The sequence below is a fragment of the Mugil cephalus genome, chromosome 9 (genome assembly GCF_022458985.1).
Source record: "Mugil cephalus isolate CIBA_MC_2020 chromosome 9, CIBA_Mcephalus_1.1, whole genome shotgun sequence".
Lineage (NCBI taxonomy): Eukaryota > Metazoa > Chordata > Actinopteri > Mugiliformes > Mugilidae > Mugil > Mugil cephalus.
In genome coordinates, this window is record NC_061778.1 from 11,302,465 (window position 1) to 11,327,100 (window position 24,636).

The window sequence follows — 24,636 nt, forward strand, 5'->3', positions numbered from 1 at the left end:
TGCCAGCGGATCACTTGCCAAACTCATTAGCTGCTAATTCTGCAGGGTCTCGATTTTCTTTGATAAGATTCAGCAAAGAACATAAAAACTGTTGGCCTCGTTTGTACCAGTGAATAAAGCCGGGGCGGGGAAATAACCATACAAGAGTGGCTGGTTCCTTTGTTGGTAAAGTCTCTACGTTACTGTCTCACTCTCACCCTTTCCAACTCACTCTATACACATTCACAGCAGCTCCTTTACATGAATGGGGTTAAAGTAAGGCAATACACCTCCATCCATCCAAGTCATCTTTGAGCCTCTCTCTCTGCTCGGCTGCACTGGCTGAGTAAGTTAACTCTTCCTTATCCCTCGCTCCATAGTGTGTAGGGATGGAGGTTGAGGGCAGGGCCGGTGCCAGCGTTGAATGAACGGCGAGCAGCGCCTGGGTCCCTCTGTGACCAGCTGGGCTCGGTAAACTGACCGCCGCTGTTGTGTGTGGTCTGAATGGAGCTGAGAGACGATGTTGTTGGGGTCAGGCACCGCAGAGGAACCCCGCTATCTCTCGCAGGAGTCATCTGCATATCTTAACTCTCCATCTGTTTGTCTGTCATGGAGGGGCAAGTCAGCGCTTTACCCGAGCTGCTGGGAACGAAGGAGGGGTAGGAGCATGTAAATGTAGGGGAGGAGATAAAGATAGATGTAGGTGGAAATACAACAGGAATGGCTTAAATAAGCACAATCTCATTCCTTTTATTAGCGCCCTCCTCATCCGTCCAACCCAACCTCTGATCCCCAAATTTCATTTCCCTCCATCCTGCTCACTCATAGCCAGTCATAGATCTGGTCCTTGGCAACTGAGGCATGTCCACTGCTCAAGCATTCATTGTCAATGGCAAGTCGAGAGTTTCGACTAGGAGGCTACCAGAAAATCTTTTTTTTTTCTTTTCTTTTTACAAAAAAACCTGATGCTATCTTGTTACACAGTAAGAATGAATCATTGTCCGGCCACACAGTATGAATCAACGTGAGCAAATGTCGCCGCCAGCAGCCTCGAGGGCTCGCGTGCTAAAAGTCGGTCACAGTGATCAGGCAAGCGTTGCAGTTCCACCGATTTTAAGGAGATAGCCTGGTTCCTCCGACAAACAGCTCAGGTTCAGCAGCTGTTGAGTGATTATCGGGGCTCTTTAGGCTAAAGCTTTCCTCTGGATGTCCACCAAGCACCGGTAGATTGTAAATGCTGAGCTCCCTGTGCTGTACGCCGGTTTTGCAGATCTAGCATCCGAGTCTTTTTAATTAACTGTCACAGATATTGTTACCTACAGGTGAACTTGGAAGATTCTGTAGGGGATTTAAAAAGGAAAAGACCTAAAATGAAAAAGGTTTCCACCCGTGTACTGTTGTCCAACACTGTGCATAAAAAAGTCGCTGACCTCAGTCACACACTCCTCTTTGCTTGGCTTTGTCCCGCCATAAGAGGCTGGGCAGTAGCTTGGATGTTGGAGGAATGCCTCCCATATCAGGTGACCCATTGCCCCCACGGCCTTTGCTCCTTGCCTAGCTCGCAGTGAGGGAGTGCTCCTGGCGGGCGCTGTATCCCGTGTCACAAAAGCACCTTTCTACACAACGGGGGTACAGAGAATGGGCCACAGCACAGTGGTTCTCCTTGGGTCAGCTCCAGCCCGCCATAGTGGGATTTCAGACCTCCCCCTGTGCTTCCAGCAAATACCCTCATTGGTGGGGATGTTCTTTCACCCAAGCCTGACAGTGATATCAGAGAGACCTGGAGCTCCTGGTGCTGCCTCCAAGACGCCGCTAGAAAGGATAAATGATCATACTACCTATGCATAACTGGGTGAGTTTTATGAACTTTGCTGAATTCATATTCTCAAATGGCTGCGTGTCACCATTAAAAGTAATGGGAGACCAATAGTTTATGTGTTTGTTGTAGATGACAAAACTTGATATATTGAACCTAGAAAATGCAAGTCAGTCTAGTTGGAGATGATAAATAGAGACGGGGGATGGTGGGACTTACGAAATCAGCTTTAGTCGAACGGCAGACTGCAGAGTTACTGGCAAGAAAATGTAGCTACGAACTGCATCTGTCAACATAGAAAAGACTAAACAGAAAGAAGAAAATAATAAAAAGTAGAAGAGATATATGCTTGGAAATGTGAGCAGAGCTGTCATCACATCTTTTTCCCATGTGAGTGATTTGCAACATTTGAACTGCTGATCAACATGTGCTATTTTTCTAACACGTCGTTTTTAAAGCTGAGTTAAATTGCACATTTAATTAGAGAAGACAGACAGAAGAGCTGAGTCTCGATGTGTTCCCAGATTCCAGTCAACCATGAGGATTATCTCCTGTCAGTCGACTCTTGTGGCTGTAGTTGTGCTTACACTCACCGTGGCATCCTGCGCTGAAGCCAAGACTACACAGAAACCAAAATACCTGTACACCAAGAAGCCCGTCCCTCACATCACTGTGCACAGCCCCGTCACCACCAGCGTGCCCAAGACTCTGAAGGTAGTGGTGACGCCTAATCCTGCGCAGCCGCAGCCGCATCCTCTGCCCACTGCAAGGAAGACCACAAACCCAGGTCATGTCATTCCTCAGCACTATAGTGAGAATACAGAGCCCCCCGGTGCCGGCCCTGAGAACTACACTCTGGATTATAACGAATGTTACTTCAATTTCTGTGAGTGCTGTCCACCTGAGATGGGACCCAGGGGCCCAAAGGGAGACAGAGGCTTGGCAGGTACTCACTGTGAGAGCACAGATTTATATGGTTTCATTTCCCTCATTTTTAACATCACTCTCTCTCTTTTTTTTCTTCTCAACTAGGGCCACCGGGTGATAGAGGCCCCGAAGGAGCAGCTGGTTTACCGGGACCACCTGGTGTGAGTGGTCCTATGGGGTTAAAAGGAGATAAAGGTGCATATAATAGGACTTCATACAGATTTTAAGTAGCGAATTACAGTTTATTATAATATTACACAACATAGTCACAGCCGAGGGAAATGTGCTCCCCCAAAACTTCTTGACACAGCAGATCTACTTCTCTCTGCAGGAACCAAGGAAATGCTGGATTGCAACTTCTACTTCCCACTAATTTTTGTTCAGAGTTCATTGTAGTAGCTGTAGAAGCATGGATAAAACCCATGGGCAAATACCCACACCACTCAGCTAATCCTTTTTTGGTGGAAGCTTTCAATTGTGGACCTATGCTTGAACTTGAACCAAACAATGATGTGGGTGCAGTTAGAGGTGTTAAAGGATTGAGACTTTCAACCGGAGGGAAGTGTAATTATCTTGCCTGTGGTTAACTTACTATTTAAAAAATTGGCACCAAAGTAAATAAACACAAACATGGTCACAGCTGTTCCTGCATTTGAGGAATACAAATTGTGCCTCATTAGAATTGACTTAGAGACTTTAAACACAGTTTTCTCCTTCACCTAGTAGCAGTAGTTAAAATAGAAATAATTATTATCCTCTACTGTGTAAATTTCCCAGGAGATAAAGGTGACAGAGGGAACAGTGGGACAAATGGGACACCAGGAATTCCAGGGAAACCAGGACAAAAAGGTACAACATGGTTTAGACGATGGATGAATTCTTTCATGTTTTTGCCAGAGTTCTCCATTTCTTACGCAGTCTCCCTTACCTTGCAGGTGACATTGGCAATAAAGGTGAAAAGGGTGAAATAGGGTCGCAAGGTTTCAAAGGTGAAAGTGGGGAGAAAGGAGAACCTGGCCTGAATGGGGCTGCTGGTGAGAAAGGAGAACCAGGAAAGGAGGGACCAGCTGGACCGCCAGGACTGGCACTTGCACAAGGTCCTAAGGGAGAAAAGGGGGATAAAGGGGAGTGTGGCATATTTGGGGAGAGAGGGCCGAAAGGTGAGCAAGGGGAACCTGGGGCTCCTGGTATCCCAGGAGCGATGGGAATTCCTGGAATTAATGGTAAGCACGGTGCCCCGGGCCCTGTGGGTCTTCGAGGGGATCAAGGACCCCCTGGACCACAAGGAGAACCTGGGGTAAGAGGGTCTGAAGGATCACAGGGAGTGAGGGGGATGCCTGGGCCAAAAGGGGATAGAGGTTACCCTGGGATGAGAGGTGACCGGGGCTTCCGTGGAATGAAAGGAGCTAAGGGATCAGGGATACCACAGAAACGCTCTGCCTTCAGTGTAGGTATCTCTCCAAGAAAGTCCTTCCCTCCCTCTGGCTTCCCGATCCGCTTCGACAAAATCTTCTACAACGAAGAGAACCATTACAACGTCACCTCCAACAGCTTTACATGCGTCCACCCCGGGGTTTACGTCTTCTCCTTCCAAATCACGGTGCGTAATCAGCCACTTCGGGCCACACTGGTAGTGAACGGATCACGGCGCGTGAGGACACGGGACTCTCTGTACGGTCAAGACATCGACCAGGCATCCACTCTGGTGGTGCTACGCCTGGCGGTGGGTGATCAAGTGTGGATGGAGACGGCCAGGGACTGGAATGGGGTGTATGCCAGCAGTGAGGATGACAGTATCTTCTCTGGGTTTCTGCTTTACTCGGACAAGGTCTGATGTTATCTGAACTGACGATTTCTTATTCTATTGGACTCTTTCAGCTTTACCACATCAAAGAAAGGGGCCAAACACCAGTGGTGCTACACTTACAGCATGAGCTGCTCAAAAGCTTCCCTGTACATTTTGTATTATCACTTAACCTAACCTCTTGTTTTTTTGTTTTGTTTTTATTTTCTGTCTGAATAAAAACAAAGAATCCCGCACTCTGGTGTTACTGTGGGATATAATTTTTTGCCAATGTTTTGCCTCCTTCAAGTAGACCAGGTCAACTGTCCAATCCATAAAAAGTAGGTTGAAACATCTTGACGAACACACACGGTGTCACCTACATATTTCTGAAGGTATTAAAACAAAATCCGGACATAAGGAAAAAAAGAGAAAGAGAATTTAGCTAAATATAATAATAACCGCACAGTAACTGGACAGTTCATTAGGTATACAACTGAATAAAATAACAGTCCTGCACTAAATCTTCATGAAGGTATTCAGTATTAGTTTGAAAGCTGTTCATTCAACTGTGCTTTCATTTTGAAGGCTGCAGTTTGTAGAACTATTTAATCATATCGTTTTCCTATTATTTTGACAAACCCATTTTTGTTGCTGGGCTGAGATTAGGCTTAGGGTTAATGTTCAAGTAAATAAAGTCATGAACATGGATTTAGTGCAGGACTCTGCATTATAATGGATTCATTTTTCAAATAGTGTACCTGATGTCAAGCATTATTAATACCAACAGTAAGCGAAACAGTGCGCAGGAGTTCGGTCATGTTGTCACAATATTCTTCACCTTTTAAAACAGTGACTCCAAAGGGTATTTGTTGATACTTTTGGGTCTTCCCTAAGTCAGTGACCCAACACGACCCTGACTTTATTTGCTCAAAAACACCTTCCTCTTTCATGTATGCTGCTTTTTATTTTTCTTTCTCATACTTGCACCACTGTTACCTTTGTAGTTGCATTATCACGTATTAGGACCTATGGGCTATCTGTATCTAAATACAACGAATGAGACGTAGAAATGATGTGTGTTATTATAAAGAGAGAGTCTCTGTGATCTATAGCTGTATTGTTTACCTAATTGTAAATCTGTCAAGAATCGGGAAAGAAATGGCGAAGATGCATATACATACATTGTTTTTATTATATCTTTGTTACTACTGTAAACTGTCAGTATTGCTGTACAATAGAGAATAGTAAAAAGGAACAATAAAGTCCAACAACAGTGCGAATCATTTATGGCAAACTTTATTTAAAAATATAGCATTACAAGGCAACGCATTCCTTTAGGTACACGACGGCATGAAAAATGAATGTCACACAATTATTGTCCAGTATGATCGATAACAGAAAGCTTAAGTCAGTCAGGGTTATCACAATACATCATTATAATGTATATTTAATTCATCAGTGCAAATCACTATTGTCCTCGGTTGCTTTGCCTGCTGCTGGAGTTAGGAATTGGACGCTCTCATCCTGGAACTCATCATTATCATCTGAATCTGTGTCTGTATGAGTAGATTCGTGTGAGGTGATGTGGTCTGATGCTGGCGGAGTAGCTACAGTCATGGTGTGAACTGTGGCTGAAGGTGTGCCTTGCACCGGTTGTGAAGGCTTCTCAGCATGCTGAACAGAATCAAGACTTAATGTGATGTGTTGGGTCATGCTTGGTTGCATTGCGGAGGCCCGGTGGAGACGAGGGGATGACAATACAGGCCCCCGTGGATGTGCCATGTGTGCCCCTATTACATAACAGACAAAGACAATGTCTGAAGGTGCAAATGCAGCACAAATTTACACTTTTAACAATTCAGAAATTTGGGTTTAACTAGCAGCATCGACTTTTGAAGTACCTGTGGTTTGCCCATAGATTTTTGGCTCGCTCAGTTTTGAAAGGCCCGACGCAAGCACCTTGGCCCTGCAGCTGAACTGCCCCGGAGACAGTCTGACCAGGTCATGGTTCTCAGAGGTTGCAGTTCCCAGTCGGATTCCATTCTTGTAGAAATAGAAGCTTATTGGAGGGGCAGGAGCACGGGCGTTGTACTGGACATGGCAGGTGAGCTTCATTTTATTAATTTCCCTCAGCCTAGGGTCAGTAGTAATCTCCAAAACTGGTTTCGTGAGAACCTCTGAGAAAGAGCCACAAGATTAGTTCAGTTTAATTTAAAATCATTTATGAAATTCTGTATTTCCTGTTTTGTATGATGTAATGTGTCATTTCTCCGTGTCACTAAATCCTCCCACCAACACTGAATGTTTGCAAAGCATAATAATCAAGCAAACAATAACTTGTATTACAATTATACAGTTTGTAACTTCTTAATAACTCCCTGAAGTCAGTGACACTCCAGCAGCCAACGAATCAATGCTCCCACCCTGGATATAGTCCCTGGCCGCAAAATTTTCCAATTTAAACTAATGCGTTAATCAGTAGTTGTTAATAAACGTATTTCCCCAAATGTTATCTTATTCTCTTGCACCACCACCATAAACAAGCTGACAGAAACTCACCTAAGACCTCCACGTATGTGGCAACAGAAACTACAGAGACCGTACGTCTCTGTATGTCCCAGGAAGCCCTGCAAGAATACATCCCTTTGTCCTCCAGGCTCACGTTGCTCAGGGTCAAATTTAGATTGGGGCCGATCTGTCTCATTACTTCAACGCCATCTTTGTACAAAATTGTCTCCTGAATTGGGAACTTCTCTCGGAGGCGACACAGCAAGCTCAAGGTGTCCCCAACGAGGCTTGGATGAGTTGGGGCTTGCAGGATGGCCCACCCTCCTGGACAAAGATCAGGGATAAGGTTAGCTCGAGATCAGATCTCCAGAAGGCAAATGAAGTGACACTGAAGCGTCAATTTATCACAGTGTTAACAGCAAATAGGGACCGTGACATTAATGCAGTTTGTAACCGCACAAATATACGAGTTCTCACCATCCACGTTGATCTCCACAGGTAGACTTTGCAGCGTGTATCTGTCTCCCACCTTTGTCTTCCTCACTCCTTTGCAGTAATAATTCCCTCCATCCTTCATTTTGATGTTCCACAGAATCAATACGCGCTCAGTCTGTGGCAGCATCTCGCTTTCCCTGAACCACTGGTGATTCCAAACAGAGCCGTGCTCATCATGGATGTCGCATCTCAGCCGCACAGTCTCCCCAGAGAAGATCCTTGAAGCCCCTGTCACAATCTCGACAGTAGGCTTGAGTTCGGTCTCAGAGTGAGCTGCTGAGATATTATACCCCGAGACACAAAGTTTTGATTAATAAATGCGAATGATGGATGTTAAGCGAAAATATGAAAATATGTAAAACATATTCAGTGCATACCTTCAGGTGCTACAAGCTGCAGTAGCGTTGAGATAACTGAAATAGAAAACGACGAATTGTTGCAGATTATTAATGATGAAGCACTTGAAATTTCATATATTTTTTCTGAATGAATTGAAGGAAAACTCACCAAGGAGGGAAGTGACCGTGTCCATTGTGAACGTCCTGATTGTGAGAAACAGAAACTCGGGAGGATTCATTTATTTTCAACAAAAAGGGAAGTGAAAATGTGTGTTTTCTTTCCTGAGGTTGAACACATCACACAGGACATCCCATTTTCCGAAACTGCCCGTCCCCGCATTTCTAACATTTGTCCATAACTAGGTAACCACAAATGATTATATTTTCATTTTTCATAAAATGAAATGTTTTTTTTTTGTTGTTGTTGTTATATGAAATTAGTTTATGTTATTGTATTATTGATACTTTCTTTAATCTAATTCCCATCTGAAATCCGGTATCCCCCAAAACAGCCACAACATTAAAACCACTGACAGGTGAAGTAAATAACATTGACCATCTTGTGACAATACAACGGCTCATGCCCATCCTCTGATGACCCAGGACTGTTTGGGAGGCACAAGGGACGTCTACACAATATTATAGGTGGTCATAATGTTATGCCTAATCAGTGTATCTCAGTCACTGGCATTTGATAACCAGGAGGAAAAAAGGGGAACTGAAAGGTGAACTGCTGTTACAGAAACGTATGATATCAGCAGATAAGGCCTTGTCACCCTGTCACGGGTGGCATTTCTGAGGAAGGAGGAGGAGGAGGAGGTATCCGCCTCACTTTGAGTAACTTCTTCGTATTATCTAAGAAATCTGTGTCCGGAAAAAAGGAAAACAGCCTTTCCTCAGAAATCTGAAATTTAAACTGAAACAAAGAGTAATGGATCAAACTGCATGTTTCTCTGTAGAAATTGGAGTAAATAAATGCTTAATGAAAATTGGTGAAAATTGTCTAAAAGATGGCACTCTGGACGCACAAATAATCACACAAAACTGAAAGAGTTAAAGTGTAAAGAGTATTTTGTACAATAGGAGATTATTACATCACCTCAACACACAAAGTGGCAAAGACAATATCAAAGGTACAACTGGAAAACATTCGTCTCTTATAGTGTTCACAAACACAGAGATTATCATATGACTGACTAACTTTCCACAGCTAAGAATACATGTCAAAAAGACGACCATAACTAAACCACATTCCTGTTCCTGAAGGCATCTGTGTCCAGTACATCATCAAGAAGGGGATAACCTAAACTTTGTGGTCAAAACAACACAGTAGGAAGAACAAAATGCAGACCATTCTTTTCTTTTTTTATACTTTTGTTATTAAAAGACGAAGAACGAGAGCTCTAACTAGAGGTGACTGTAACGTGCCAAGGCATAGAACTAAATTCTCTAAAATTGGCTACTCTGTAAGAGGAACACATTCCTGGAACAAGTTGCCACCACACATCCGAAATTGCGACACACAAAAAAAAATAAATTCACTGGTTCACATGTGCTCACAAAGCCTAGATAGTTTTATTAATCTGATGCATACTCTCGGGATTCTTGGTCCATTAATGTTTTTATTGTGTCTGGTTTTGTAATTGCCTATTGTGTGATTGTAGTTTTAAAGTCTTCTCGGTCTGTGTTGTGTACCTGCCTTGGGACTGCGGCGGAAAATTTGCATTTGTGTCAAGTCGGGCACACTCACACTGATGACTAACGCATCAATGATGATTAAGGTGCATCATCCCAATTCAATAAACTACTACTACTAATAATAGTTAGTTGAACTGTTTTTGTATTAAATAACATCAATATTGATATAATACAGTAGCATATATTGTGATATAAGTACAACTTTAGGATTGAGATCCAAAACCGTGTCACTACTGCACTTCAACCACTTGTTCTTGCACATACATTTTCTTCTTCTACTATGGCATCATGTATACAGTGTATTGCACTGCAAGGTTTTTGTAGTGCCATTTCTCCTCTTTGCATCACTATGTTTCACTCATTTATTTTTAACTCAAGGCTATGTTTGCAGAGAAAAACAAAATTATGGGCTCTCCTAAAAACCGGACTTGCAAAATCACAAAAAAGTACAGCCGTGCGAAACCCGGTGAACAGAAACCACACAAGAGGACACTTTCCGCTTTTATTAATCATCACACACCCATAGATGCAAGTATGCCAACACTGTCCCAATAAGTTACATTTTAAATAAGAGACAGTATTGAGTTAATCTCCCCCATGTGACACGATAACAAACCTAAAATGTAACGAAGACAATGCTTAATAAAATACCTGATACATGGCTTCTGCATACAGTGCAATAAGAGGTTTATTCAAGCTATAGTTTAAATTTATATTAAAAATCCTTTTTCTCAAACTAAAATCTGCACTGAGTACTGCTCCCAATATCAACACAGATTCAAATCTAGCAACGTAACGAAATCTTAACAAAAAAAAACAAAATGTGCCAACGTCCCAAACATTTCCTTCATTATAAGACTGCCGAACACAAAAACACGGCTGTGAGAAATCTTTGCAGCAACAGCCCGTGTTTCCACAATCATTTCAGGCTTCCTTCACTCTGGATGAAAAGCGCCAAAATCAAACAAAAGTGCGTCAAAATAAGTTAGAACAGAGGATTCTTCTGCACTGGTAAAAGCATTGGGAGAGATTTATTTATTTTTTTTAATGTCTTACGCTAACAGGGAAACATCTTCCTCTTTATGTGTGTGTGTGTTTTTTGTTTTTTTTTAATCTATTTCATCCATCAGCTCTGACGGGGCAAACGATAGCTCCCCTATAGTTGAGCATTTTAGTAGTCATGCTTAAAACGCCCTCTTAAGAAGTTGACTATTCAATCATTCAAATCCATATGACGTCTTCAAGCAACTACTGTAAATATTACAGGATTAATGCATCCACAAAAGTGTATATCTGCCACTCTATAGAAAAATAAAATCACTTCTGTACACCCAGCTTGTGACTGGAATGAGAGGTCTGCCACGGGGAACAAGACTACGATAGCCGCACACACACACGCACACACACACACACAACTGGAGGACCTTTTCTTTTGTGTGTATCCACATAAATGGAGCGCGTACATGCAAAACACACACACACACACACACACTTGCTCACATGCACAACCAACGCCTTTCCTCTCTGGAAGATGGGGCAATGCACACCAAGTACGGCAGAATTCACAAGCACAAGCTGGAGGGTATTCTTAGGCGGGGGAAGTTATGTGTCAACCACGTTTCCCGATTTCTCTCTCTTTTTTTTTTTTTTTAAGTCATACTTTACTGAAAATTCATGATAATTTATCAGGGTTGACAGTAAGGTTCCTCGTGTCAGTTTGGGAAAACGAAACAAACAAACAAACAAAAAAATCTTGTCTGAAAAGTTCGCAAATTCGACTTAAAAAATATATTTAAAACTCACATCCAAACTTTGTTTTTTTTTTCCTTCCAGAACAAATTTAACAACGATAAGAACTACTGAGGTACTGAAGATGCCATTGTCGGGGACAAACGTGTATTTGGGAAGAGCTTAGAGCGGAGTTATTCTGGTCCTTTGCATTGAACAGCTGAGGTGATCAGGACATCTTATTAAGGATGCCTCCCGGACGTTTTCCCTGTCCACGTCACAGAGAAAGACACAGTTCGAGTGACACCAGGAGTGTGAGGGTTATATTGCGCAAAAAAGACATCACATCAAAGGACATGGCTGGATCGAGGATGTCACTACATTTCTCCTAAAGTCCTAGTGACGGAGGCACGCTGCCTGGATCATTGACTTCGCTCCTGACAGATACGCTCGGAGAGAGCTCAGGTACTTCCCCTCGTGTGGCAAAAATTGTTTGACATTTTGGGGAAATACACTAATTAACTTTCTCGTCCAGAGTTAGATGAAAGGATCAATACCACTCTTGTGTTTGATTGTTCAAGTAATTAAGCTTAGTTCAGCATAAAGACTGGAAGTGTGTGGAAAAAGCTCCGTACAAAATCAACCAACTAGCACCTCGGAAGCTCAGCCATTCTTACATATTTTTACGTACAAACAAAAACAAGACGCAACGTGTTCATATTTGTGCGTTGGACGTGCTGGTGGACGAGTTTATCGACTTAGCCAAGCCAGCTGTTTTCTACCTAATTCCAGTTTTTGTGCTAAGCTAATTTGGTAGAAGCCTTATATTGATTGCACAGACACAGGTGGTACCAATCGTCCCATCCAGCTTCTTCAAAGGAAGCCAATAAGTGCACTTGCCAAACTTGTCCTTTAACTTAATAGTTACATTACTGCTCTGTGTAGTTCCAGAGCCTCTAAGACAACGTGTGGATGGAACAGGTATGGCTGGAGTGGAAACGGACTAAATTCTGTATGTGCATTCAGACAGCGGGGAAAAGAGGAGGAGAATGGAGGAATTGCTGTGGAGTGGAACACTTCACATCAACCGGCGAACACTTGTGGTTGCAGCGGTGGGGGCAGGAGCTCATTCTCAACATTATCAGAGTCGATTGCTGATGACGAGGCGGACGCAGTCCCGCCAGCTGTGGTTGCAGCAAGGCTTTGCGTCTCTGGAGGGAAGCTCTCCAGAGCGCTCTGCACCTTCTGCTCCACTTCGTCCGTCCAGTCAATGAGGTCGCTCTCCAGCTGACGAGCCTTCTCCATGACCCGCTCCTGCCTCTCGCCGAGCCCAGTGAGCAGGTCCAGGCGCTTGTGGACCTGGTTCAGAGACGCGCTTCCCGGGGAGGAGGCGGAAGCTCCGGAGGCTTGCGGCCAGTGTGGGGACGCCTGGCCCGACATGTAGAGCTCAAACTCCTCGGGGCTCAGGTTCAGAGACTGGGCGTCCAGCTTCTCAATGAAGGCCACTGCGCAGCACTGTGAGGAGGAGACGCGGAGAGTCGTTAACAGAAAGTCTCTGCTTCTGACATTTACACTGCAGTTGGCAAAAAGAGACGGACAAGGAATGAGAGGAGAGAGAGAGATGGTATATACTTCAACCAATCTCCCAACAGAATAGCTCAGATTCATTTGGGTTTTGAACGAACACAAACTAACAAAATGTGAACATGACATTAAATATTAAAAAATGAATTTAAATGTAAGACTGAAGTGCACATTTTCGAACGGTTAAGGAGTGAGATGACCCAAAACTGCTTAAAATTAATATCCCAGATGATAAGTGGTTGCTGTCGACTTATACTCGCTTATAACATTTCATCAGCTGTATCTAAAACTCATATAACGTTTCATGAAACATTTCTAGATGAGACTGACTGACATCAAACATCTACTGTGTGTGTTACATACACTCTACCGGGTGAAGTTTTATTTTTCAAACTATTTCACAGAGATGCCGATGGACACGTTATGATCACAGGCTGAAGTCGAGGTGGTGGACAGAAAACTTGACAGAACAAACACATAAATGCAGGCAAACATGTCTTTACCAGATTAGTGAAGTAGTAACCATCCTCTCCGGTCATCAGTCTGCTGGGGTTGCAGAAGCGGGTGATGTACTGGATGTTGGACTGCAGTCGCGGAGGGTTTGCTTTCAGCACGATGTAGATGAGAGTCGGGAGAAAGTCGTCTGCGGACGCAGCCTCTTTCTTGCTGACTTTGATGGCGTTGAAGATGTGCTTGCTGCAACGGGTAATGCAGGCCAGCTTATCCTTTGGCACGCGCTTCGAATCCATTTCAATCACATCTGGGGTAAAGCAGAGGTATGAGGAGGTATCATTGGAAATCTCACTAGATGTCTATGTCTCGTCATGGATGGTCTCACAAAAAAATTATACATTTGAGACAAACCTGTGATGGCTTTGACTACTCTGTCTGAGACCTCAGGGATCTCCTCATCTACAGGGACACACAGCATCTCAATGGTGACCCAGTGCAAGGACCTGTAACGAAAAACAATCAGGCCTTTAGTCGAACTCTTCTGCGTGTCTTCATATAACAACATTTCTAATACTTTTGTTTAGAAACCTGATTCTCTTCTGAATGGCCAAGTCTTTCTTCTCGTCATCTGTGGTTTCAGGACAGAAGGCTTCTTTGTAGAGACGACTCATCATGTACTTCTCGACCTCATCCATGACAGTCTCTACGTGATCTGACGAACCTAAGAACAGAAGCCCAAAGAACACAGATTTCCAGTTGAAAGGCTGCATTAACTAAATGATGTTAGTGAGATTTACTGCTCGCAGCCGACTGTACCTTTGAACTGGGTCAGGAGGCGTTCTGAGAGGTTCTGGTAAAAGTCCTGCACACACTCCGACATTTCATCAGCTCCCATGTCCTGGACAAGGAGTTAAAATAAAGGAAATAAATAAATATAATCAAATATATAATATCTATAAAACAGATTGACTTTGATGCAAATATTTCACAATGCCACTCAAACTAAATGTGGAATGTTTTAGCATTTCAATTGAAACCATTAAAGCTGTAGCTCAACAACTGTAATGTTAGAAACAGAGGGTGGAAATTAATCCGAAAAGTCTCCTGACCACTTTAGCCTCCAGGCGTGATGGCCTAAGGCCAGTGTTTCTGGGATTACGGTGTAGTAAGATATCCAGTTGACAGAAACCAGATATCAGAACTTGAAGAATGAAGGTCAAGTTGGGACAAGGCAGGTAAGACTCAGCTAATAACTTAAATCTACTGCAGTGTGTCTCTTTGCTTAACAAACACAGTGTGACGGCTTTTTTTTGCCAAGGGGGCGCTCTGGCTCTTCTGCTCTCCACATGGACTGTTTACCTACATGCAAGCAAAATCCTCCCAAACATAACTGGTCAAACAGAAAGATTTTGGTACCACAGTCTGGATTTAATGCCACAATAAAAAATATTGCTGCTGTGAGTGTAGTCTACCTTTGAGTATAAACAAAGTCTTGTAGAAAAGTCAAATTTAAGTCATTTGTTAATAGGGGGTAACTAAGTATTACTTACTCGCTTGTAGACCATGCTCTCAGTGAAGGCTCTGCACTGCTTGAAGATCTCCCTGCCAGACTTCAGAGGTTTGAGAAAATCGATGAACTCTCGCGTTGCATGGTCACTGTCCACCGAGGGATGTCGGCTTGCTGAGGAGCTGGGGCTTTGGCTGGGGTGTGTGTCCACGGGAGCAGCATCTGGAGGGAGAAACTTAAAGTTAATTCAGTCCATCTTCTTCTGATATTCCTACATCACAGCAATTAGCGGAACAGGCTATTCGCGGTAGACTTGTTTATCGAGACTGTAGGTTGTTGAGTTACAAATCTAAGGAAGTGGTTGAACTGAAAACACAGCTTATTGCACTGAGGTTGGGGTGTCCACAATGCACGGCAAAAAAATACTTTTAGAAACCTCCAAAAAACTTTCACTGAAATTAGTTTTGAATAAAAACATCACATAGCTAGGTTTCCATCTCTCATTAGTAATGAAAATAAATAAATACTAAACATAACTGCTAATAACTAGTGCTACAAAGCGCTACCTGTTTTTCACTGCATACCTTTTTTTGGAGGTGTTTTTGAAGACGGAATAAAAAACTTAGTGACTGTGTTGACTTTGCTGGATTTTTCCTTAGGTTTTCTTTCTTCTAGCTTGTTGACAGGGGTAAGAGCAGGCTGAGGTTGTGTCCTCTGATGTCTGCTTTCGTAAGCTTCCTGTTCCTCTCTCTGCAGCCTGAGAGGAAAAAGAGAGCACAACTGTAAACCGTGTTCAGATGGACACAAAGTGGAAGCGGAGACACTTAAGCGGTAAGAAATCAAAGGAAACACTTTTTTTGACATTTGGGAGTATTTACAAACCTCTCGGCGAGTGCCAAGTCTTCCTGAATCTGTTTTTGCCTTTCTCGCTGATTTTCCTCTCGGAAGCACTTTGAGCAGAGGCCCTGCCAAGCAGTGTTGCCATAAAAACCACATCCTTTCTTGCAAAGCAGCTCTGACTGGTCCAGGTGGATCCCACGCCGCTGGCTCATCATCCTTCAAAAAAGTTGAGGTGTACTGAGGTGGAATCAGAAGACAGGAAACTCGTGGTGAGCCAAACTGAGCTGTGTTTAAAAACAACAACCACGAAAGCACAGTTATTTAACACATAAAATGTATCAATTCCAGAGTGTTGACTTCATCCAAGTCTGAATTTAAATAAACGCGTCGCTTATCAGTCCCATCTTATTTCTTATTTGACTATAAGCGTTTAGTATGCTCTTAATTATTTCAGAGTTCCCAACTAATGTATCTGGGTGAATGTTAAGAGGATATATATACACATATTACGGCTTGGTAAACCAAAGGAATGTCTCCCACCAGTTGTTATCAAAGTTAGCATTAGCTCGCTCATAGCAACTGTCTCTAAAACACACTCTTAAACGCAGTGTCCCTCAAATGCAAAATGCTTCCTTTAAATATTGGCAATAGTTATATTGTTATAAGTGGATACGCCTTTGTTACAGTCAAAAACCCCAAATCACCAAGCTAACATATAGCCAGCTTAGGGTCTTCCTAAGCTAAATACACAGCTAAAGTAGCTATCTAAGCTAACGGGAAAGACTATCGCTACACTAATAAATACACTCTCTGTCGACTATGTGGGTTTTGTGTCAACGTACACTCTCATTCGGGTTGAAAAGTTATCGAGTAGCGTTATCGTCGCTCCCTCTCCAGGATGCTCTGGGGTCGCGGTTGTTTACATTAGCTAATGGCTAAGCAGCTAGCTTCGTCCCGTGGCCATTTTGTCTGTCACTTATTTCTTCTTCGCTGGTGTCTTTGTTAAATGGATTATAAACCAATGATCAGTTGTTTTATCGCCACCTTGCGTTACCAAGTCGCAACATTTTGAATTACTCATGAGCGTTTGTTAAAACTATAAACGAAAAAGGGAAGGTTACGTCTCAGACTTAATGTATGGAAAATTCACAGTTTGATTTTTAGTCTGGGTAAAGTCACTGGTACTGGGCTGTTTCTGATCACCGTAACAGGTCAATACAATGGAATGAAGTAAAATTTTGAAGTTTTATTCCGAATCTGAATAAACAAATCACTGTAATATGTTAGTTCTGTGTGTGTGGTGGCGTGTATATGGTGCGGGAATTGTCTTGATGTTATGGAAGGGTGTACGTGGAATATGTATGTGTATATGTGTTTGTTAAGCGAAATGATGTGTAATCTTGGGGCCGTATGGACTGTATAATCAATTTCCCTGTGAGCTATTTACTCTATTTTACAAGCGTATTGAGGATGAAATGTGTACAAACTAAAAATAAAATTCTGGTACATTTTGTTGTGACTTTATCTGTATGGATGTGATTAGGTTGTTTTCTTGACACCATGTTTCCCAGTTTTACGTAAAGGCAAGGGAGGAGTTCGAAGGTAAACCCAGAAGACTTTTATATTATATCCAACGATCCATCGATCCGTACGAGGTTTAGGAGCAATGGCAGGTAAGAGCATATGTGGTTTAAATAAACTGAACAGGACAGCAATTAAACGACAACTTTAAACCCGTTGTAGATGGGTGTGAGTGAATAGCAAACGTTAATAAAATTGTATGTGGACCTGGATACCGGAAACGAAGACCAACTGAATCGTTTTCGTCATTTTAATAAAAATAATTAATAGTATTTGCTGGAATCCAATGAAGATCAAATGTACTGTAGCAGTGTGAGTGAAGTATGCGCGTATGCGGAAAGTCAAGCTCAGCTTTGAGTGGGTACGAACAGAGCTGCAAGGCAGAACAATGAGGAAACAAACTATTTAAGAAACGAAACTTCAGATAAGAACGCGTGAACACAAAATACGTCGGTCTTCTCTTAGGTTAAATTGCAGTGTATTGGTAGTAGTTTAGGTGCCTTGATGTCAGCTTTTTTCATTTCTTTACAACGTGATGCCCTAGTTTCACTTTGATGTGCCTATATCAGAATCAGAATCAGCTTTATTGGCCAGGTATGTGAACACATACAAGGAATTTGACTCCGGTCACTTTGTTCAATGGTGCAACAATAATAATAATAATAAAACAACAACAACAACAACAACAACAACAACAACAACAACAACAACACTATAAGCATAAAAATAGAACGTATGAAAAAAGAATAGAAAAACTGTACAACATAAATAGACTTTCAGAATTCAAAAATAGAATATACATCTATGCATCTGTATATAGTAGTCTATATACAGGGAGTATGAACATGAATCATGTTGTCAAAATGTAATGAGAGTTATTATGAGAATGGTCACGTGCTCTGTGACCGCTCAGAGTTCATCAGAGCGACAGGAAACTGTTTTTGTGCCGGCTGGTTTTGGCATACAGTGCTCTGTAACGCCGGCCTGAGGGGAGGAGCCTGAATAGATAGCCTATATATCCTTTTACATCTACATCCGTTTAAAAAACAATAAATAAAAGTACATAGTCTAAGCCCAACTTCATATATGACAAAATATCAAATAAAACTTGACATTCAATTGTAAATTAGTTTTACTGATGTATTTTCCCTGTTTGATAAGAAAGCCAGATTAATTCAAATCATGCTATACAGGAACTCATCAGAAGTAGTTGTGTAATAAGTATGATTGTAATGTTCCTTTATCTTCCCCTGCATTATCTAAATTCAAATGTGTGCTGTTCCTTCTTCTAGCTAATGAGCTTTTCAAGGTGAGGGGGAGGTTTGTGGAAAAGGTGTCCAGCGCACTTATCAGCCAGCTCCTGGATGACGTTTTAGAAGACGGCATCTTGAATGATGGGGAGAGAGAGTCGATAATCGAGGAGAACCGGTCCCGGACAGACAGGGCTCGCGGTCTCATTGACACTGTGAGGAAGAAAGGAGATGCAGCCTCTATGAAGTTCATCACTCGCCTTCAAAGTAGAGATGGTACTCTTTCCACTGAGTTGGGTCTGTCCTCTGATTAACCAGGTGAGCTGGTGTACTAGTGTGGAGCTACGAGGTGACCATCCAGATTTTGTTCAGTAGTGTGACAGCCCAATGTTGTGCTTTGACACCGTCGCAGTGCACTTTTTTTTTTTTTTTTTGATAGAAATTCAAGTGACAAAGCTTCAGGAAGTCCGTGACACAGAAGCAAAGTAATCATATCGTCTTTTCAAATTGCCATATATATTAAATAAAAAAAATGTATTTGATTTATTTATTTGCTGTGCGGCGGCACAGTGAGAGCTGGAACAAACTGAAGATATGCAAAATCCACTTACTGTCAACGGACTCCGTGAAATAATAAATTAACAATGTCAGTGGGTCAGAGCATGTGCACTGCAGTTTTAATTAAACTACTTTCAACTGCGGATCCGGCAAGGGAAGGTGCGATGTCAGCTGTTGAGAAGGAAAGTTTCACCCACAACAGTGCGGCACCCTTTTTTTTATTATTTATTTATTTATTTATTTATCAGTGTTTGGACCGCCATGGAGGACAGAAACAGCATCAGACCGTGGTCTCATTAGAAAGCTCAGGATCATATCGTTGTTGGGTTATTACATGGGATGAGTTCACAACAAGAAAAATGCAAGACAGAATAATTCTGAACAGAAACCTGGAGGAGTGATTTTGTGTACTGCTGTTTTTATCCACAGTGATTTCACAGGAGGAACGCAGCTGCTGATCCACACTCAACCCAGTCGAAGAAATGAAAAAAGGCCTCAAGTTTTCCGTCATGCAATTTTAAAACCAGATGCAAAACTACTACCATTGCATTGTGTGTCCTCATTTCTAGTGCAGATGTCATAACTTCTGCTGGCTGGTGATTGTGAGTGATATGTAAATTTCACTTGAATGATCTCATTACATTTTTAATATGATTTGTTTAAATCTTTTTCAACAAACAAATACGTGTGTCAATTAATCCTTCTTTTTGCCAGGCTATGAAACCTTTTATTCCTTTTACAGCCAGTGGGTAAACATTAAATTATTACCTCCAGTGATATAAGTGGCATATGTATAGCCTCTAGTCGAATGATTGGCCAAGTTGAATGATTAACCAAGAGAACAAGGTGGGGTTTATGTTGAAGTCTGATGAGCGCACACCAAAGTGTACAACACGCACCACCAACCGGTATGGGTCATTGTGTCTTGTTTAGAGCTACACCTGATTCGCTTGCGGCAGAAGTAAAAGCAAATCTTTGCTGATAATGTATGTTGGGTTACTTGGCGCAAAACAGGAAATCAGACAGTAGACATTAGCCGCGTCACGGACGGTACACATTGTCCAAAGCTGGGAAGTTTTCACGAGAGATTTACAGACTTGAAATTTACCTGTCCTGTGACACAACACTTGAGAAATGGCAGGTAAGACTTCACATACTTAATGCATTTTGAAGGTATCCATAACTATAGACTGTACTCCATGTTGGCGACGTGTGCAGGATACGCGCAAACTGTGTCTTATATCACCACCGCCTCTTGTGATGACAGCGACGAGGAAGCTGGGAGTTGAAAATATGTATTCGCAGACTTCCAAAGTTTTACAACCGGCGCTAGCTAAAGCAAACATTTCAATTTTGTTGAACTTGCCACGTATTAGTTTCACGTAGTAGTTTCACTTTCGGATACTTTACGGATATGGACGGAGCGGCAGTTTTGTTCAGAGGAGCTCGAAATACAATGCAAGTTCATCAGGTTTCCTAAATGTGTATTTACTATTTTATTTTCGGTATAACTGCAATTACACTTGATTTGAACACAGCCTACATTCATCCATAGCCTGTTCAGACTCTGTAATTCAAAGAGTTTGACAAGAGATGTCTAAGTGCAAAGTCAGCACATAACCATAAACACAACGTTTAATAAAAGACAGACGTGTGTCTTTTTCCAAGTAAAATTTTACAGGAAGTGGAAAGCAGACATTGATAATATGAGAGGAAGGCTACGATAATATATAAAAGGAAGCTTGTCTTTACTTGGCCATTGTCTGATGAGTCACAGCTATTTGGAGGCACAAGGAAGACCTATACAATATTAGCAAGGTGGTCATAATTTTATGCCCGATCTGTGTGTGTGTGTGTGTGTGTGTGTGTGTGTGTGTGTGTGTGTGTGTGTGTGTGTGTGTGTGCGTGTGTGTGCATACATACAAACATGATGCATTGATCTCCCCTGCATATTTCCTCTTCTAGCGGAGCTTTTTAGGGTGAGAAGTAAGTTTATTGAGAAGGTTTCCAAAGAAATGATCAGCCAGCTCCTGGATGACCTTTTGGAGGACAGTATCTTGAATGATGGGGAAAGGGAGGCAATCCTTGAGGAGCACCAGAGTCGGGTAGAAAGGGCACGCGCCCTCATTGATCCAGTGAGGAAGAAAGGCGATGTAGCGAGCAGGAAGATGATCGCTCGCCTCCAAGCGAGAGATCCCACACTTTTCTCTGAACTGGGTTTGTCTGCTGGTCAGCCAGCACAGCCAGCCCAGTTAGCCCAGCCAGCACAGCCAGCCCAGTTAGCCCAACCAGCCCAACCAGGTAAGACACCTTCAAAAAGATATGAGGCTGTTATGATCTCAGGTTAAATGGTAATGTTGTGTTATTTTTGTTCCAGCTGCAGAGCCTGGAGAGGAGCAGGGGTGGTCAGATAAACTCATACTGACAACTGAGGACTTCTGGAAGCAAAAACAGAATGATAAAAGTGTTAGTCATTCACAAAATCTATTTTCTACTCGTCAACACAATGAGGAAACACACAGAAGTTTTCCCATGATGAGCAGCCACAACCTTGGAGGCTATCCCCTCGTATGGTTACTATGAATGCAACCAAGGCTTTTTATAATCTTGTTTTGAGAAAACAACAACTGAACTTTTAAAGTACTGTTCACGGCCAATTCCCTTGCAAAATATGACAGAGCTTGAGCAGTTTTATAAAGAAGAATGAGTAAAATGGTCACGTCCAGATGTGGAAGCATGACTGAGACCTGCCCACACATATTCAGTTCTGTGATTGTGACCAAAAGTGTATCTACTAAATACTTACTTGAAAGGGATCAAAAGGGATTTATGCAGTCACTTGACTGTATATATAGGGAAATTATATATATATATATACACACACACACACACACACACACACTACTTTGGAGAAATCGTTTTTAAATTTCACTTTTTTTTGTAAATCTTTACTGTCATTGACATTCACCATGATTCCATTTGTAGGCAATAAAAAGGAAAACATCCTTTTACTTTTTCATACTGTACCTTCAGTGCAAACACAGTATCAAGACCTGTCAAGAAGAAATATCTTCAGTCCATGTTGATGTTGATTGTTTTTATTTATTTTTCCAGGTTTACCCTGCAGGCAAAAGTAACATTAGAAATCGTGTGGCCCTGCTGATCACTAATATAAAGTTTAAAGAAGAGAAGCGCAACAGAAAAGGAGCTGAGAAAGACGAGGAGAACATGGAGAAGCTTCTCTCGGCTCTGGGATATGAGGTGGTGAGACACACAAACCTCACTGCAAAGGTATTTTATGAAAAGATCATAAAAATAAATAATGGGATGAATTTAAGGATACAGCAACTAATAATTTTTTTTGTTGTTGGTGGTGGGTGTTCTCACAGGAGATTGATGAGGCACTGATTAAATTCTCTAAACATCCTAAACTCAAAGAGACAGACAGTGTTGTGGTGGTCCTAATGTCTCATGGGAAACTGGGAGCTGTCCTCGGTGTCGACTCGACAGAAGAGCAACCGGATGACTTCCCCATTGACAAAATTTACAAACACTTGGGCTCAGAGAAATGTCCAGCGCTGCTGAACAAGCCCAAGGTCATCATCATCCAGGCCTGCAGAGGAGGTGATTCTCATCTCATCCGACAGACATCAACATATGTCCTGTTGGCTACAACTGGAGCTGAATTCAACTTAAATTATGTCACATTTGTTGCAGAATGTCGTGGATCTGTCATAGTTGAAGACAGTGCAAAACAGGCTGTGGTCTGTGATGACGTGAACCAGCCAGGTCCGTCTGATGACGACATGGAGGAGGATACAGTGAGATGTGTGCACAAAGAAAAAGACTTCGTTTCACTTCTTTCCAGCACTCCTGGTTAGTGTAACTGGAATATCATCAGATATCATTCAGAAACTCATAACACCATAGATACCTTGTGTGGTAAAACTACATGATTTTTCTATTTCCGATTTTTTTTTTTTTTTTGTTTGCAGATACTGTGTCATACAGACAAACAGAAAACGGGTCTTTTCTCATCCAATACATTGTTGAAGTGTTCAACACCTACGCACACACTGATGACATTGAAGAGCTCTTCAGAAAAGTAAGTCATGGAAGTGTAAAAAATAAACTGTGTGAGACTTGATTAATATTTGAGCACGTCTTGTTTCCACTACGCAGGTCATGCAACGTTTTGAAGATTTCGCCTCTGGCAACAGGAGACAGATGGCAACCAAAGACAGATGCACACTTACAAGACGCTTCTACTTCTTCCCGGGCATCTGAGACAGACCCAGGGTTATTTATCATCCACTTTATCAGCCAGCAATTATTCTTTCTCTGGGGCCAGCATCTGGGTCTCTGTATGAAGCTAATATTTTTCGGTGGCAAAGGGAAACTAATAGCTACAAAGAGATGAGATGCGAATTGAGTTAACCCATGTCCAACGCATTATTAAAAACTGGAAGGATAGTGGGGAACCATCGTCTTTGAGGAAGAAGTTGATCATGATTTGCGATCACTTCAAATACTTGGTGAAATCAAACCGAAGAAAAGTGATGCAAAATGACCAAAAAGAAAGAAAAGGCCTGCCAAGACATGTTGTGCCTCTTTCAGCCTCATTGTTTTGTTACTCAGCAGGTGGCTGTCAAGCATCGCATGCAGGTAACTGGTTTATCCACTTATGAACTTCACGATACTAACAAACTCTTTTTTTCCATTTTTAATAACAAAGACATGAAGCGATGATCATTTTGAAGAGCATATTGGTACAGACATATATAAACGGACTAGAATACAACTGTAAAGCTGAAAGATTTAGTACTGCAACTAAAGTTTTAATTTTCATTCATTTCGTACATGTTTTTCTGCCCGACATTAAAATTTCTTTCGGTCCTTTTTTTAGTGTTTTCTCTCTTTATGCTGTCTACATTTAGCATTCCAGGTGTTTGAAGAAGGTTTTGTTGAGCTTATACATGTTTGGTTTGACAGTGTCTGTGTGTGAAACTGTGCCACGTAGGTAAACTTGACCAGAGGGAATCCCTTTAAATATAAATAAAATTTATATAAAATAAATAAAAATATTTTTTTCTCGTTGAAATATCCCCATCGACAATCATAGAGTAAAGATCCTACAGGAAACATATTATCCACGACTCATTCAAAAATACACAGCCTGGCCAAAAAAATAACAACCTGGATTGAACTAAGCCAGGGGTCGGCAACCTTCAACACTCAAAGAGCCATTTGGACACGTTTCCCACAGAAAAGAAAACACTGGGAGCCACAAAACCCCCTTGACATCTAAAATAAAGATAATACTGCATATATCGTTTTTTACCTCCATGCTATGTATAAAAAACTATAGTGTGTTGCATTTACGAAATGAAAGAACTACTACAGAGAAAACAAAACTGTATTTATGCCTACATAACAGGGATTTATCCATGGTTGATTTACCTGCGTTCGAAAAGTTCGATAAATAGCGGGCTGGACCTGACGACGGGTGTCGCACATCGGCAGTTGTGACGTATATTTTGAGAGACAAAAAAATGAACACATTTTATTTTAATGTTACAAGATCACCA

At 41.9% G+C, this 24,636-nt stretch overlaps 4 protein-coding genes and 1 long non-coding RNA gene across 6 annotated transcripts; 3 read left to right on the top strand and 2 right to left on the bottom strand.

Annotated features, from left to right (window-relative positions):
• Nucleotides 1-1,682: 1,682 nt before the first annotated feature.
• Nucleotides 1,683-5,788, top strand: otol1b (otolin 1b). The gene is made up of 5 exons (XM_047593383.1): nucleotides 1,683-1,831; nucleotides 2,320-2,741; nucleotides 2,828-2,917; nucleotides 3,500-3,571; nucleotides 3,658-5,788. Exons 2-5 carry the CDS (start codon nucleotides 2,333-2,335, stop codon nucleotides 4,554-4,556), a joined length of 1,470 nt encoding a protein of 489 aa, XP_047449339.1. The 5' UTR covers nucleotides 1,683-1,831; nucleotides 2,320-2,332; the 3' UTR covers nucleotides 4,557-5,788.
• Nucleotides 5,789-8,144, bottom strand: LOC125013083 (high affinity immunoglobulin gamma Fc receptor I-like). Of its 2 annotated transcripts, none has more exons than XM_047593384.1 (6): nucleotides 8,019-8,144; nucleotides 7,889-7,924; nucleotides 7,494-7,787; nucleotides 7,068-7,340; nucleotides 6,410-6,685; nucleotides 5,789-6,298 (listed from the first exon to the last, which is right to left on the bottom strand). In XM_047593384.1, the coding sequence occupies exons 1-6, from the start codon at nucleotides 8,086-8,088 to the stop codon at nucleotides 5,964-5,966; spliced, it is 1,284 nt and encodes a 427-aa protein (XP_047449340.1). In that variant the 5' UTR covers nucleotides 8,089-8,144; the 3' UTR covers nucleotides 5,789-5,963. The 2 variants fall into 2 exon arrangements, with proteins under 2 accessions (XP_047449340.1, XP_047449341.1); XM_047593385.1 differs by having other exon boundaries at nucleotides 7,494-7,784; nucleotides 8,019-8,142.
• A 1,891-nt stretch (nucleotides 8,145-10,035) lies between these two features.
• On the bottom strand, nucleotides 10,036-15,874 carry LOC125013081 (rab5 GDP/GTP exchange factor-like). Its single transcript, XM_047593382.1, has 8 exons — nucleotides 15,702-15,874; nucleotides 15,404-15,576; nucleotides 14,863-15,041; nucleotides 14,129-14,210; nucleotides 13,901-14,033; nucleotides 13,724-13,815; nucleotides 13,363-13,619; nucleotides 10,036-12,790 (listed from the first exon to the last, which is right to left on the bottom strand). Exons 1-8 carry the CDS (start codon nucleotides 15,872-15,874, stop codon nucleotides 12,359-12,361), a joined length of 1,521 nt encoding a protein of 506 aa, XP_047449338.1. The 3' UTR covers nucleotides 10,036-12,358.
• Nucleotides 15,577-18,673, top strand: LOC125013086. The gene is made up of 3 exons (XR_007113361.1): nucleotides 15,577-15,650; nucleotides 15,768-15,928; nucleotides 18,533-18,673. It is a non-coding gene; the product is annotated as an uncharacterized LOC125013086 (long non-coding RNA).
• Nucleotides 18,674-19,477: 804 nt separating this feature from the next.
• Nucleotides 19,478-23,949, top strand: LOC125013084 (caspase a-like). Its single transcript, XM_047593387.1, has 8 exons — nucleotides 19,478-20,189; nucleotides 21,014-21,349; nucleotides 21,426-21,514; nucleotides 22,163-22,339; nucleotides 22,438-22,672; nucleotides 22,766-22,924; nucleotides 23,044-23,153; nucleotides 23,231-23,949. The coding sequence occupies exons 1-8, from the start codon at nucleotides 20,183-20,185 to the stop codon at nucleotides 23,333-23,335; spliced, it is 1,218 nt and encodes a 405-aa protein (XP_047449343.1). The 5' UTR covers nucleotides 19,478-20,182; the 3' UTR covers nucleotides 23,336-23,949.
• The last annotated feature ends 687 nt before the right edge of the window (nucleotides 23,950-24,636 follow it).